Source organism: Eleutherodactylus coqui, chromosome 10 (assembly GCF_035609145.1).
Source record: "Eleutherodactylus coqui strain aEleCoq1 chromosome 10, aEleCoq1.hap1, whole genome shotgun sequence".
NCBI classification, from domain to species: Eukaryota; Metazoa; Chordata; class Amphibia; order Anura; family Eleutherodactylidae; genus Eleutherodactylus; species Eleutherodactylus coqui.
This window is the reverse complement of record NC_089846.1, coordinates 7,159,859-7,176,733: the sequence shown is the minus strand read 5'-3', so window position 1 is coordinate 7,176,733 and position 16,875 is coordinate 7,159,859. Positions and strand designations below refer to the sequence as shown.

Below are 16,875 nucleotides of genomic sequence, written 5' to 3'. Positions count from 1 at the left end.
AGGGAACGGCATGTGAAGGGTTACCATGGACGAGCGGCTGCACACAACATCACAGCAGTGAGCGACGGACTGTAAGTAAGTGAAAGTAAGTGTGTTGTGGACAGATGACTCACAGTCCACCATCTTCTGACTGGATGGCGGCACTTGGGTGTGGTGATTATCTGGAGAGCGGTTTCTACGTGACGGCATCGCCCCAACAGTGAGGAGAAGGTTCTGTTATAGTGGGGGGGGTGTTAGGGCCATTGGTTATAGTGAGGTCCACCTTCCACCAATGGGTACAGAGACATCCCGGACAATGCGGCATCACCTCCCCTGTGGTAATACTCTGGTACAGGTCCGTGTCTCCACCAACATGACGAGCGCCATGTCATACGGCACGCACTGTGAGGAGTAGAACATCTGCTAACTTTATCGCCCAGCCCAAAGTCTGTATTTCAATCCATCAGGCATCTTTCGGATGAGCTAGAATGCACAACCAGCACTCCCATCATCCCCCCCATCACTATCTGAAGCTCCTCCAGGAATGGGGGCAAATCCCTCCATACATCTATGGGAATCTGGTGGGAAGCGGCCGGAGGGGGCCGCAGTCATGGAGATCAAAGGCGACCAACACTGGCTGGGAAATTTGAATAAAATAGAGTTTCATCACCTTCTATGTGCAGCCCAATACTTCTATTAACATTCTGTACAGTGAGAATAGGCATGCTGGTATAACCTGGGTATCGTCTATATATAAATTATATGTGTAGGGGAGATATATAAAACTTATACCAGCTGTGCATATATAAAGTTACCCTGCTGATAGGTCATACGTCAGATCTCAATCATCTTTAGATTCTTTCACATGTGGTCAGTCTGAACCGGCTCTCATCTGTGAAGAGAGCGGGAAGCCAACCGCAGACCTGAAAATCCTGGTATTCTCTAGTGAAGGTCAGTCGAGCTGCCTGGCGCTTGGCTGCGAGTACAGCTCCCTCTACAGGTCATCGGCCCTCATGCAGTCTGTGTAGGACAGTTTGGTCAGTAGACGATGTTGTAGGGCTCTAGCAGCTCTTCTTGTTCCTCCCATCCTGATGCTGAGCTAATGGTCTTCTACGGCCTGTCCAGTTCATGTAACAGCCCATGCCCTGCCATCTGTTGTAATGCTGGGAGACGCAGCAAACCCCGTTACAGCGGCACGGTTCATACCTCTCTGCACACATGAGGATGTGCAGCACTAGAAATTATAGCAGATTTTTCTAAGCATAAGACGCAGTTTTCAGCAAGATAAAATCTTGCTGAAAAGCTAGAGCTTTATGTCTAGAGGCGGGGGGAGTCTGTTAAACCCAAAGACCCCTGACAGCTGCCTTAAGGATCCAGCGGTGCACTGCGCCTTAAGGCCCATTTACATGGAACGATGATCGCTTAAACTGTTTGAGTGACAGTCCTGAGCAATCATCTTTGCATAACTCTAAGTAGCTAATTGGCTACTTAAGGGCTCCTGTCCACGGGCGATAGTTCATTGCGTTATCCGCAACGATAATCTGGCCGCGGGGAACACAGTGAATGCTTTCCATAGCGTTGCTATGGAAAGCGCAGCCCTGACGTTCACGAGCGGAGAATCATAGCAATTCTCCGCTCGCGGGATTCAAATCGTGGCATGCTGCGATTCTCCGCGGTGAGCCCATCTGTCAGATAGGCTCAGCACGGAGACCTGACAGCTCTTCCCCCTGCTCCCCCGTGGTGAAATATCGCTAGCGATATTCCGGCATGGCTGTGGACAGGGGGCCTAAGAGTTATTCAGGATACTGCCACAATAGCTCGGAGAACAATGCAGCTGTTTTGAATATGCAAACAGCTGAATTGTTCTCGGTGCTTTCAACTGGTGTCCCACTGAGTCCTGCTATGGGGATACCAGCTGAAAGAATGCCATAAGGCTCATCCCTAATTTCTAGCTGGATGAACTAACAGTGCACGATGGCCACAAGGTCTCAGTTTTTGTGAAACATCCTGTAGTTTCCATTGGCACCATTCTGATCGCTTTTTATTGCATTTTTTCTTGGAGACAGGGTGACCACATATGTATTTTTTTTTTTATTATTTAGATTCTATTATTATAAATGCCAAAAGTTGGGTTTTTTTTTAAATAATTAGTAAAACTTTATTGAATTTTTTAACTTTTTTTTTTTTCAGTCCCCAGAGGGGACAATAACTTGCGATGCTTTGATCGCCCCTGCAGTATGATGTAATGCCATAGCATTCATTACATCATACTGCGATCGGGCACTGGGATGGCATGATAGGCATCCTGCCATGACAGCCCTGGGACCTTTCAGAAGACCTGTGGCTTCTATGGCACCCGCACGACTCTCTGTGATCTCATCGCGGGTTGCCGTACGGGACCACCGATCATTTAGGGGATTTAAATGCCGCTGTTAATATGGACAGCAGCATTTAAAGGGTTAACAGTTCTGATGAGCCGCACGGCTGCTGCCAGCTGTAGAAAGCATCCGACAGCCGTGATGTATGGAGGGAGGTCACCCCACGATCTCCCTTCATACACGTCCTGCAGCTGCAGGACGTAAAAACACGATAGGCCGGTCACTAAGGCGTTAACATACCAGCTACAGATGTGTGTAGGTATAATGTGAACTAATGTGTCTGCGCCATTGTTTGAATGGACACACAGACTTGATAGCAGCCGGTAGCACCTCCACTTTGTTAGACCGCTCAGAAACATTTAAATTAGGAAATATTTTTTCCCGTTGTCTAAAAAAATACAATAGATACACAGACTGTGTTTAAAGGGCTTGTACCAGGATCCCAAGTTATCCCCCTTTGCCTGTCACTGCAGGGTTGCTTCTTCGCCCACAGTGGAGCGCTGGCTGAATATGTGCAGTCGACGATTCATTCATTTCAACGGGGCCAACGAACAGACCCGAACGCTTGCTGCTCAGCTGTCTCCGGCAGTCATATTGAAAGTGAATGGCGCGGCGGTGCATTTACACAACCATCGCTCCATTCAGTCTCTTCCTCACTGCAGGGGGTGCAGTAAGCCCGCAATGTCGAGGACGAGTGAAACAGGACCCCCATTCTTGGGATTGGTTGGAGGTCTCAGAGGTGAGGCCACCACCAATCTGTAAGTTATCTTCTGTCCTGTGGATACTAACGGAACTCTCCTGTCCTGCGGCGACTAACAGAATAGTATTTAACAAGGAGAAACGCAAAGTCCTACATCTGGGCAAATGAAAACAAGCACATACAGAATAGGAGGAATTGGGCTAAGCAGCAGCACATGTGAAAAAGACTTGGGTATACTAATAGATGACAGGCTGAACATGAGTCAACAGTGTGATTGAGCAGCCAAAAAGGCAAAACACAATTCTGGGATGTATTAAGAGAAGCATAGAGTCTAGATCACGTGAGGTCATTATCCCCTCTACTCTTCCTTAGTCAGACCTCATCTGGAATACTGGGTCCAGTTCTGGGCACCCCACTTTATACAAGACATCGACAAACTGGAGCAAGTTCAGAGAAGAGTTACCAAGATGGTGAGTGGTCTGCAAATCATGTCCTATGAGGAACGGTTAACCCCTTTAGTGGCACGCCTGGAAAATCTCTGGGGCTTGCTGCACTGACCATGCAGTTAAATCCCGGAAGATTTCTGTGGACAGTTCTAGTGCTGGAATGTGCAGAGCACTGAGCTGTCATCTGAAAATTTCAGGGGTTTTTACTTGCCATTGTTGACTCATTTAAAAAACCTGCCCCATGAAGCATGACATGGTAATAATAAACCTGCCACTAAAGGGGTTAGAGGATCTGGGAATGTTTAGATTGCAGAAGAGAAGTCTGAGAGGTGACTTAATAGCGGTCTACAAATATCTGAAGGGCTGTCACAGTGCAGAGGGATCAGCCTTATTCTCAACTGTACAAGGAAAGACTAGAAGCAATGGGATGAAACTGGAAGGGAGGAGACGTAGATTAGACAGTGAGGGGGATAAGTGGAACAGGTTACCACAGGAGGTGGGGAGTTCTCCTTCAATGGAAGTCTTCAGAGGCCGGACAAATATCTGTCTGGGATGATTTAGTGAATCCTGCACTGAGCGGGGGGGGGGGGGGTGGACCCGATGACCCTGGAGGTCCCTTCCAACTTTACCATTGTACGCTTCTGTGATATGAGATAACTTGTTTTCCTGTTACGACTTTTAATATCAAATTTATGCAGCTTGCTTCGACCAAATCTATGAAAAATGCTGTAGTGTTGTATTTACACAAAGTCACCACTAGATGGTGCTGCAATCTTAGAATTCAGAGTAGCCTGAGAAGCGTCATATAATGTTTTCTGAAGGTATGCTATTTGGAACCACCTTTTATAAGCTGAATTCAAGAGACCCTCGTTAGTAGTTCTTGGTCAGGATTTCTGCTTGCTGTCAGTGAAAAGAAACAAGCAGGTTTACATTCAGAAGCTGCTGCCAGGTCCTGATCATGTTCAGCTGGCACACATTCAGGGTTGTTATATGGTCATCTTCCCCTCTTGTAAACCGGCCGGCGCTTTTGTCATCAGGACAAAATTAAAGGGTGTATTTACACAAGCTTTTGTCACGTCTATTTGTTGTGATTTTCATTTTTGTGGCAAAACCACAATATTTATGTAAAAACTGTTGTGATTTTGTCTCAATTACAAGAACCAAAATGCATAATGTCAATACACCCCAAGTCTCTGCATGTAGACAGGAATACACAGGCTTCATCAAGGCTTCTGCACGATTTGGGGGCAAAACAACGGGATTGATCTGATCGGTCACAATGCCATTACATATGGATACCAGCTTCCATGGAGGATACAACGCATCACATTACCTTCAGCACTTTAGACAGGACCCTCTTGAGAACTTGGTCTCGCCCGTAGCACAGGAAGCTGTGGGTGTACACCCGATAGGACTGGCCGTACAGCCGCAGGTTTACTTCATTTTCAAGGTTGTCAATTTTGTCCGAGGTTTCAAAAGTAATTTGTGTGGACGCTCCGCCAAGATCCATGGCTCCCAGCGTGCCCTTCCGGGGCTGGAACCAGTGTCCAATCCAGCTGTACTGCAGGACAGAGAAGAGACCGGTTGAAGTGCTGCACATGCCAGACATTATTACATGCAAGACCACCATCAAGGGGCCCGTAGACAAGGGGCCCCTCTAACGAGCTCACAAATATCACAATCAGAACTTAGAGATGGGGTTATGGTGAAATCAGAGGTGCCTAGGACTAAATAAGAGGCCACCCTTAGGTGGTCAAGAGCCAGTAGAGAAGGACCCCAATGTTATGTTCCTTAAGGGGTCCTTATCTTATAAACACAGATGTTGCCTGTACTCAAAACTTTAAGTTCATTACAAAGCAATCTCTCCTGAGCACCCCTAGTGGTGGGTTGTGTAGTTTCAGCCAATTAAAGGGGTTTTCTGGGACCAAGATATTTATTACCCATCTTCAGAATAGGTAATATCAGATCAATAGGGCTCCACTACTTGGCCCCCACTTGGCCCCCAATAATCAGCTGTTTGAAGAGGCTGCGGTACTCACATGAGCATATGGTTGGAGAGAATGTGACAGAGATGCTACACCGGGCACAGCCTCCATGAAATATGGCTGGTATGCTGTAGTCCAGCACTCCAACGCCGCAGCCACTTCAAATAGCCCCTTATTTGAGATTGATGATCTGTTCTGAGCGTTCGCAATACTTGAGTCCCGGACAACCTCTTCACAAGTCCTTATCCAACAGCTGAAGTCATGACACAAGTTTGCAGAAATTTCTGCGACTGAAAATAAGTTCCAATCATCCAATTGAGGCTCTTCTGGCAGCGAGCACAGAGATTTCTGTAAGCCCCATTCATATGAAGTGAACAGATGCAGAAAGGTCTACAACAAAAGATCCTGTGTGTAGATTCACCCCGAGGGTCCGTTCACACGGGGCAGATTTATTGTGGCATTGCTGCTATAGAGCGAGACCAGGAATACACTAATACTAGATCCCCCTTCTGTAGCGCCTCACAGAGGCTTACCTGCTCCCTGGCGGTCTCTCCTGACCTCCAGGGGTGACGTCCCGACCCATGGAACCGCTGCAGCAGTCACATGTCCACACTACAGCGGTGGTCAGGATGCTGACAGTACATGGGAAGCGGCCAAGGCGACGGAGATGAGCGCTAGCGGCTGCCTTTGCCCGACAATTGCTGGGCTGAAGCGGCAAGCAGAGGAGAAGCCCAGCAATTCATACTATTATCTTAGCAACGGCACTCCTATAGGGTATTAGTGTATCTTGACGCCGCCATGAAGAAGTGCTGGAGTTAAGATTGACTGGGGGGGGGGGGGGGGGGGGGGTGACGCTCCCTGTACCTGATTGGCTGCAGACTTGGAAGGGCTATAGGTCCTGGAAGCCCATGAGCGATGTATGGGGAAAATAATACTGCGACCCCTGCAGCCAGCCAGCCCCAGCAGCGTTAAGGTACTTGCGGCCACCGGCAGTGACCCTGCACCTCCCCCTGCAGCCACCCAGAACCAGCACCGTTAAGCTACTTCCCTACTGCTGCCAGCAACCCCGCGCCTCCCTTCTGAAGCCAGGCAGCACAGCGGCGTTAAGCAATTTCACAATCGCCGAAGGTCCCATTAACTGCTGAGGGGAGGCCTCAGCAGGGACAGGACAGAGCTCTTTATCTCCTTCCCCGCCGGCACGCATATTAGCCTTTTACTCCCCACTTCTACACGATCCAACCTAAACAACCAATCACCGTGATTCAGGCAACTCAAATAACCAATCACCATGGATCAGGCAACCCAAATAACCAATCACCGTGAATCAGGCAACTCAAATAACCAATCACCGGGAATGAGTAAATCCAAACAACCAATCAGGTTGCGAATGGTGTGCATTTGGGGAGTAATATAGATATATGCCAACGGCACCGCATTGACGCTGAGTGTAGCCCTGAGCAGGGGCCCCACAGAGGACTGAAGGCCCTCCCTGCCGCCGCTGCAGTACCGATGCCGAAGCGCTGTGGGCCACGCAAAGAAAGGCGACCCACGTATGCACAAGGAGGAGGAGATCAGGGAGGCCACTGCACAGGCAGCGGACAGCAGGGAGGCCACAGATCACTGTGACAGCCGCTGCCGCAATGACAACGCTGGAGAAGCACAGCAAGGAAGCCCATACCGCGTGAGAAACACTGCCTACTTAAATTGAGCCCGGTAGGACGTTCCAGGACCTTGACATCTGCCACCAATCGGGAGCTAGGGGTGCCTTAGGGGCATTCCTCCTATCAAACCCCTACCTACCGGTGGCGTCAAGGTACACTAATACCCTCCTATAGCACCCTAGGGCTGCACAATTTCCCTAGCACAACTCCAGCCCTCAGGACCCCCAACAGGTCATGTTTTCAGGATTTCCTCAGTATTGCATAGGTGATGTAATTGTCGGTGCCTCAGATATTGCCACAGGTGTTCATACTAATGGATATCCTGAAGATATGACCTGTGGGGTCCCTTGAGGACTGGAGTTGTGCACCCCTGCCCTAGTGAAATCATTGCGGAATTTCACAGCATTTACGGTACAATGCATGGAAAGGAAAATTAAAAGAAAAAAAACAAACAAACACAAAAACAGCCATCGGATGGTGTAGAAAATTTCTGTTTTTGAAAAATGCTGCAGATTCTAAATCCGCAGCACTTCTATTTATGCTGCAGATTTCTGCTGTGGAATTCAACCTTTGAAATCCAAGGGGTTAAATCCCGCAGCTGATCTGCAATTTACAACCCAGCCGAAGCCACACCATTTATGGCCGCCGTGGATTTCAGTTGGAGTTGATGCAGGTATTCAGTTTACAACCAGTACACGTTTGTGAATTAATGGACAGCCTACTTATTTTAATGAGAGTATTGTGCAATACTCTGTTTGTCCTGCGGAGGCGCTGCAGGTAAAAGTAACACTTGATGCCAGGCTGCAGCACAAATTACAGCCAATCACTTTGTACAGAAAAAGGATGGTCAATACAAAAAACCCTTAAGGTCCAGCATAGAGGAAAGAAAAAGTCTATGGCCAGCTTACCTCTGCTGTACCACATACCTATATGGGTGTTCGATATATAGAGGGCTCATCACACGTATGTAACAGTATATAGATGCATGTACAAGAGTAAACCGCAGCATCAGGCTTCCCTATATAAGGGTCTGATGAGCAGGACTTCTGCCTGAAAGGATCATCACGTCATATAGGTGAGCCCCCTCCCCGGGTCACACAAACAACCACCAGGGAAGGAAGCAGAGTCTTCTGCCTCAGGACTTCCTTAGTGTTACGCACAGTTTACTTGCCAAGGGTTACATTCAGGTTCCAACCCGCCTTCCTGCGAATCGTCACATGACATACAAGAGGATTAAAAATTCAGCACTGGAAAATTAGTCCAAATGTATTAGGCGCTGGCGTCATACGCAGATTATGTAAAGGCTGAAAACAAGTCACGTCTCCATTCATAAGTAACCATTATGGTGGAAAAATGCTTCAAAGCAGTTGTAATAAACCATCAATAGTAAATCAGCTGGGGTCTGCCACCTGGAATCACCAACGATCGGCTGTTCACCAGGCCCATGCGATTGTGCGACTTCTGCAGGAAGTAGATAGCTCCGTTCCACGGCAGTGGCCAGACTTGGCATTTCAGTGGATGGCCAACTATAGTTTATAACTAGAGATGAGCGAACCTACTCGTTTCGAGTAATTATTTGATCGAGCACCGCGATTTTCGAGCACTTCCGTACTCGGGTGAAAAGATTCGGGGGGCAGCAGCGGGGAACAGGGGGGAGCCCTCTCTCTCTCCCTCTCCCCCCCACTCCCCGCTGCAACCCCCCACGGCGCCCCCCGAATCCTTTCGCCTGAGTACGGAAGTACTCGAAAATCACGGCGCTCGAGCGAAAAAGGGGCGTGGCCGAGTAGGTTCGCTCATCTCTATTTATAACTTGACAACTCACTTAAATAGCAACTTGCTAATCATCGGAGGGGTGATGGGGATCTGCGGACCTGGTTATATTTCATGACATTCCAGGGCTAAAATGTTGATGAGCTATCCTCAGAATAGGTCATGAATATCAGACCGATGGGGGGCCGCCACCCAGGGTAGCCTCTTCTCTGGCCAGTGATTTGACATTCATTCAGCATGTGGCCTGAGAGCAGCTCAGTCCCATTTGAGTGAATGCAATTGAGCTGCTATACCAGGAATAGCCACTACGAAATGAACGGTGCTGTGCCTCACATGCACTGAAGAGACCGCAGCGCCCACCATAACACTGCAGCCTCTTCAAACCGTTAACCAGTAAGGATCCCCGAATGGTGGACCCTCACTAATCTGATAGTGACGACCTATCCTAAAAGTACAGATCGTCAATATCCAAGTCCTTGAAAACGCTTTTAATGGCAAACGGGCTTTTTAGGGCTCTCAGTTTGTCTCGTTTGTTTTTACGATTCTTTTTCCATATAAACAATAGCGCGGCAGATTCTGCCATTTTTTCCTTTCTAAAAAACGGAAACCTGTTTTTCTTTTTAACCATTGTGGCCAATGAAATGGATGCAGACGGACCGCTGCTTGTATCCGGGATTTGTACATTTGGGGAGGCCATGCTCCAAAATGGGTACATAGTGCGCCAGACAGCGGCGCCGTGAAAAAGGCGCAAAGTGACAGGGCTCTGCATGCCCTGCATTTTTTCAAGCTGCCACTGAGGGACCAACGGTCTCCATGGCAACTTGTAAACAAGGCAGGGCCTGGTAACGGGAACGCAATTGTGATTGTGTTAGATGGGTCTCCTATCTTTTCTATGGGCACTGCGTTCGTGTTTTCTGGACGCGATCTTCGTGCATTCAGCGCAGCCCTCCATCTGCGTTCAGAGCCCGGTCTAACGCCAAGAACAAACGCATGTGGGGGAGGGGCTGAAGACCCCACTTTTTCTGAGACTTGCTTTGCCTGGAGCAAGCCTTATTGGTGAGGCCTCAGTCACACGGGCGTTTTGACACACGAATTTTTGAATGCATTAGTTATGTGTTCAAAAATTCACATGACCGAAGCGGGCGTCATGGCGGAAAAACCGCTGCTAGCAGCGCTTATCCGCTCAAAGAGGGCGCTGCCCGCTATCCCCTGCTGCGGCTGTGACAGAGGATTTCATCAGCTCTGTGGGGAGTCCCTTTGTCACTGGACACTGTTACAGCATTGTCATAGTGTCTAGTAAAAATGGGACTCCCCGTGGAGATGAAGAAGTCCTCTGCCACAGCAGTCACAGCTGTGGCAGAGGAGAGCAATGTTCTCCCATTAAATTCAATGGTGCCGGCAATACAGCCTGCTCCATTGAAAGCAATAGGCTGCCGGCAAGCGCTGCCGTGATTTTCGGGGAAGGGCTTAAAATATATGAATTCATAAATGGGTGAGTGCTGTCTCTGATTGGCTGAGCGCAAGGATCAATCAGGGGCAGCTCTCAGCTGTCATTCAATAGCTGAGAGCTGCCTCTGATTGGTCGAAGTGCTCAGCCAATCAGAGGCAGCCCATACTACTCAGAGCAGTGCAGGAGAAGAGCCGGCTGGACGTGGCTGAGCCCCGGCAGTTGCAGAGAGGTGAGTGTACTTTTTTTTTTTTAAACACATTTTTGGATTGATTTTTCAGGGAAGGGCTTATATTTTAAGCCCTTCCACAAAAATCACTGCAGCGCTTTCTGGTAGTCCATTGAATTCAATGGGAGAACATCGCTCTCCTCTGCCACAGCTGTGGCAGAGGATGGTGATCTTCAGTATATGTTCTCAATGGGGTCGGCGCTGCTGCAGCTGCCTCCATTGAGCACAAGGTGAACCCCTGTAAAATTCGCACATGTGACCGCTGCTATTGAAAAGCATTGGTTCTATCTAGTGTGAATTTTTTGACATGCGGAAAAACGCCCGTTATAAACGCCCGTTACAAACGCCCGTGTGACTGAGCCCTGACAAGGACTCACCTGACACTTTCCAAAAGTTTCTAGAACTTGTTTATAAGTTCATTAGTGCTGCGAGCAAAACTACATCCTGTGCCGACACAAAGGAAAGGGCAGGATGTAAAGAACGTCTGGTCACCGGACCGCAAGACACGGTACTTTACAGAGATCCATATTATATCGCCTTAAACTATCGATGTTACCGATATATCGGACATAACAATATCCAAGAAAAGTATCGCCAAAGCTTTAGTAATATTTCGATATATTGGTTTTCGATGTCCCAACCTTACTGCGGAGTGTTAGGCCTCATGTCCACGGGCTTAAAATCCACAGCGTTTCTCCCGCACGCGGATCCGCGCCCCATAGGGATGCATTGGACACCCGCAGGTAGTGAAATACCTGCGGATGTCATTTTTCCCGTCAGGCGCGGATCCGCTTGCGGGAAAAAAACGCAACATGCTCCATTCAGGCGCGGGTCTCCAGCGGGGACGGCTCCCGCAGGCTTCTATTGAAGCCTATGGAAGCCGTCCGGATCCGCGGAACACCCGTACCAGAATTAAAACACACCTGCTCTGGACTCTGCGGTTCTTCCCTTCTTCGCGGCCGGATCTTCTTTCTACAGCCCAGCGGATGTGCCCGATGCATGCGCGCGGCACGCCACCCGCATGCCGAGCACATCCGCCGGGCCGAAGAAAGAAGATCCGGCCGCGAAGGAAGGAAGATCCGCAGCGTCTGGACAGGTGAGTTTATTCTTATTTTTAGGCCTCATGTCCGCGGGGCAGGAGGGACCCACTATGGATTCTCCATGAAGAATCCGCGGCGGGCCTGATGTTCCCCGTGGACGTGAGGCCTTAGAGGTGGGGGCTAAAGAGGATTCATATAATGGTTTCGTTGCCGTCAAAAGTTGCCAAAAGACACAAGAAAAGACATATACCTGGGCTGTGGGCACAAAGAGGAGACAAGAAGGTGATATAAAGGTTGGCGAGAGGAGCCCGTTAAAAGAAAACTGACATTTTGGGTCGCAGTACTGTCGCTTTAAGAGAGTTTATCACTAGTTAATTATGCAACGGTTCAAGTAGGAGAGCCCAGAAGGGGTGCAAGGAGGTTCTTCCTGCTGACCTTAAAGTTAGTTTAAGAACCCATATGCCGCTTTTGTCTGTCAGTACTGTGCCATCACATGTCCTGTAACACGGGCACATGCCACCCACCCGTTACCACGATAAGGTCACCTCTCGGCTAATCTCCTTGTCACACATGTACCCCGGCTCTACAGGCTCAGGCAAGGAAAGGAGATTTCTCCTTTAATTTTAATTTTTATAGAAGCAAAATGGCAAGTGCCCCATAGTGAGTCACGGGGGCCGCGCCAGCCAGGTGTAGACCGCCGCTCCGTACGGCAGACAGGACAGACACAGACTTGCCGCACACATCCGTTATTGAAGTGCTTTGTTTGCATTACATTTCATTGTGCAAGGATCATCATGGGACAGATAAAGAGAGCGGCGCAGGTGAAGCAGACGGGCATCTCACCTGGCACCGCTCCCTGCCCAGGTGTCTCGTCTTTTCATGCCCTGATAATTCACCAGCAATATCCCATCTTCTATCCCACAGACCTTCACAAAGCAGAATACAATGCCCACATCTAGATGCCAGCAGCCTAGAGGCAATGAATAGTCGTTCTTGTTGAGCTGGCACTCTTGGCACGCACCCCTTACATGATCAAAGCCGCAATAAATCATATCAAGTAAAGTTACACCCACTCGTAGATCTGTACATCCCGATTCATGAATGGAATGGTAGTAAAACAGTAGAGACTGACATATAGGCAAAAGAGAAGGAGCAGATTCAGAGTCTGGGGAAAACTTATTCTCTGCATCCAGCTGTTCCCCACTGGGAGCGCCCGGCTGTCATACAGCACTCCCAGCAGAAGACAAGCGGGTGTCCCCGCTTGTCTTCTGAGTCCAGCTAATCCCCATTCGGAGCGCCCTGCTGTTATAAAGCCGAGCGCTCTGAGTGGAGGATCCAGAAAACAAGCGGGGTGTCCCTGCTTGTCTTCTGCATCCAGCTGTTTTCTGCACGGAGCGCCCGGCTGTTATACAGTCGAGCGCTCCGAGCCGGATATGGAGAACACAGTTGGACCGCTCTGTTCTTCATACCCCGCCTGTCATCAGGGAGCGGGATGAAACAATAGTATCAGCTGTATCCGCTGTGAATCCCTGATAAGGCTCATCGTCAGCACGCTGAAAGACAACGATGAGCGACGGGATAACGAAAACTGCCGGATGTCAGCGCAGCTACACACAGCGATTATCGCTCAAAAGACGGATTTGAACAATTATCGTTGTCTAAATGGGCCTTAACCCCATAGTAGCCTCAGTAGTAATAGTGACCTCCCCCTCCCCTGTAGTTGCCCCAGTAATAATAGTGGCCCAGTAGTAACAGTAACCCCATAGTAGCCTCAGTAGTAATAGTGACCTCCCCCTCCCCCGTTGTTGCCCCAGTAATAATAGTGGCCCAGTAGTAACAGTAACCCCATAGTGGCCTCATTAGTAATAATGCTCCCCATAGTGGCCCCAGTAGTAATAGTGGCCTCCCCCTCCCCTGTAGTTGCCCCAGTAATAATAGTGGCCCAGTAGTAACAGTAACCCCATAGTGGCCTCATTAGTAATAATGCTCCCCATAGTGGCCCCAGTAGTAATAATGCTCCCCATAGTGGCCCCAGTAGTAATAGTGGCCTCCCCCTCCCCTGTAGTTGCCCCAGTAATAATAGTGGCCCAGTAGTAACAGTAACCCCATAGTGGCCTCATTAGTAATAATGCTCCCCATAGTGGCCCCAGTAGTAACAGTAACCCCATAGTGGCCCCAGTAGTAACAGTAACCCCATAGTGGCCCCAGTAGTAACAGTAACCCCATAGTGGCCCCAGTAGTAATAGTGACCCCCTATTGGTTAGATTGCTGCCTGGTCGGCAGGCCACATTAAATATGGTGGAGGGCCGAATTCGGCTCGTGGGCCTTATGTTTGACATGTGGGATTACAGTTTCATACCTTGATGAAGTTCTCCATAAGGTAGTTGGCGGTGACCCAGCCGAACACCCCCTCATCCTGACCCGACAGAATCCTGGCCCCTCGGAAGTCAAAGGGATAGGACTTCATTGTGTTGCTGACAGATTCAAAAACACGGTCAGAGGCACTCGGATTGGTCCAGCTGTGGAGACAAGAGATGGCGGGTTTGACGGCTTCAGTAAAAGGTACATGAGATAAGATTCAGAGAACGGGGTTTATTGGATCGAATTCCAGGATTCTGTAACATATACGACTCATAAGAGCGCAGCTCAGAAAGGGACGCCGCGGAACGCCAAACAATACAGGGGCAAATGCTAGACTGTGCGTTTCGATGTACTCGTCCCCCTTCTATTCCGTTCCGTTTTACACTTTAACTTTTTTTCCGGTTTTTCCATCTTTCGTGTTCTAAGGTTAGACCACAGTCAGCAGTTTGCAATTAGGAGGTTATCCTTCATCATGAGAATAGAGGAATAGAGAGGGTGGGTGGAGAGGAATGGTTCGGAGACGGACCTGTAATGAGGGTCTTCTTACCTCTTCACTGGGGTTGCAAAATTCGGGACCAAGCCTAAATCGCAGTTCACATATGCTATACCATAGGCAGTACCTGAATGGGCCACCTCCAGGGTTCATTGTACGTGCTTTAAGGTTTAGCACTTTTGGGTTGCACGTTGTCAATTTCTTTGCATTACTTAAAAGTGATTTTTTTCCCCATTTATACCCCGTAGAGTAAAAGCATCATACACTACAGCATTACACAAAAGACAACCAAAACCATATTCTGCAAACCTTTTTATTTCTCATCTTCTCCTTGTAAAGCTGACCTGAAAAATATTTGAAAGATGGCGCCACTGGGACAGTTCCCATGATGCACTGCTCTCTCTCTTCCTCAGCGTGCGCGCTCCCGATGACGCCGGTCATATGACTGAAAGACCGGCGTCATTATGAGACACGCACGCTGTGATGGGGAGAGCAATGTCGGGCTGTCATAGCTCGATATCGCTCTCTCCATCCATGCGAGTCCCCTGCGGGGAATCCCTTCACTGCTTTCAATGGAGCCGGCAGCCGCCTGACCCCATTCAGAGCAATGGGAGAGCAGTGCAATCTCCTGCTAGAGCTGTGACAGCTGTAGCAGGAGATTCCTTCATCTCTCCAGCATGTCCCCTCATCACTGGACACTGCTGTCACATCATTGTCACATCATTGTCACATCATTGTCCCAGTGTCCAGTGATGAGGGGACACGCTGTAGGGATGAAGGAACCTCTACCATTGAAATTTATTAAAAGTGAAAGTAACACCACACATGCTCCCCCACACATTGCCCCTCCCCAGTGCCCTCACCCCCAGCCCTTCCCACCACAAGTACAGTGACACCTAAATAAAGAGAACACGAGCCACCATTTACAATAGTCACAGTTCACCTCCTCCCCTTCCTGCACAGGCAGGATTACGCCATGTGTGATAAATTACTGTGACAGCCCCCTGCCCACCCCCTCCCAGCGTGACAAATTACTGTCACAGGCCCCTCCCACCCCATGTGGCAAATTACTGTGACAACACTCCCTTCTTCCCCCAGCGACAAGTCTATGTGACCAGCACCACCCTCCCTGCCAAGTGTTATGCGACAGCACCCCCAAACCGCCCTAAGTGATATGTGACAGCACCCCCCAAGTGATGTGACATCACCCCCAAACCGCCTCCCCAAGTGATGTGACAGCACCCCCAAACCGCCTCCCCAAGTGATATGTGACAGCACTCCCCAAGTGATGTGACAGCACTCCCCAAGTGATATGTGACAGCACCCCCAAATCGCGACCTCAAGTGTTATGTGACAGCACCCCCCCAAGTGTTATGTGACAGCACCCCCAAACTAGCCCCCAAGTGTTATGTGACAGCATCTCCCCGCCAAGTGTTGTGACAGCATCCCCCAACCGCCCCCAAGTGTTAAGTGTTATGTGACAGCACCCCCAAACTGCCCCAAGTGTTATGTGACAGCACCTCCCCGCCAAGTGTTATGTGACAGCACCCCCAAACTGCCCCCCCAAGTGTTATGTGACAGCACCTCCCCGCCAAGTGTTATGTGACAGCAGCCCCAAACCACCCCCAAGTGTTATGTGACAGCAGACACCAAGTGTTGCATGACAGCACCCCTAAACTGCCCCCCCAAGTGTTATGCGATAGCACCCCCAAACAGACCCCCCCCCTACCTCCACCCGAAGTGTTATGTGACAGCACCCCCAAACTGCCCCCCCAAGTGTTATGTGACAGCAGCCCCAAACCACCCCCAAGTGTTATGTGACAGCAGACACCAAGTGTTGTATGACAGCACCCCTAAACTGCCCCCCCAAGTGTTATGCGATAGCACCCACATACAGACCCCCCCCTACCTCCACCCCAAGTGTTATGTGAACCCCCCAGCCCCCCACCCCCCAAGTGTTATACTTACCCTCCTGCCGGATCGGCTTCACAGAGAACTGCCGCGTGATCCCGAACCGGCAGGTGCTACTGCGCATGCCCAAAGTAACAGGCGCGCACCCACGGCCCGAGCAGCAGTCGTTCACGGACCTGATCTGCGCATGGCCGACGAATGGAGAAGACTGGAGAAAGCCATTGTCGGATCCAAGGACAACGGGATTGTCAACACTGAAGGCAAGTATGTAACTTCTGTATGGGCAAATTACAATGCCCAAAGTATATTACAAAGTGCATTGTAATGGCCATCCAGAAGTGAGAACATTAACTCGTCCCTTAACCCCTTTAACAGCGATTAAAAAAAAAAAAAACAGAATAAAACTATATATATATATATATATATAAATAAAAGAAAATAACCCAAAGCTGACGCCAACCAGAACAGTCGCTGT

General features: G+C 49.4%; 1 protein-coding gene across 1 annotated transcript in view; it reads right to left on the bottom strand.

Moving 5' to 3' along the window:
- The window catches only part of ENTPD2 (ectonucleoside triphosphate diphosphohydrolase 2), a 69,767-nt gene that overhangs the window by 9,719 nt on the left and 43,173 nt on the right, over positions 1 to 16,875 (bottom strand). The window contains exons 4-5 of the mRNA XM_066580131.1: positions 13,995 to 14,154; positions 4,837 to 5,064 (exon numbers count right to left, since the gene is read on the bottom strand). Coding sequence (XP_066436228.1) covers positions 4,837 to 5,064; positions 13,995 to 14,154 — 388 coding nt within the window. The remainder of the gene's footprint in view (positions 1 to 4,836; positions 5,065 to 13,994; positions 14,155 to 16,875) is intronic.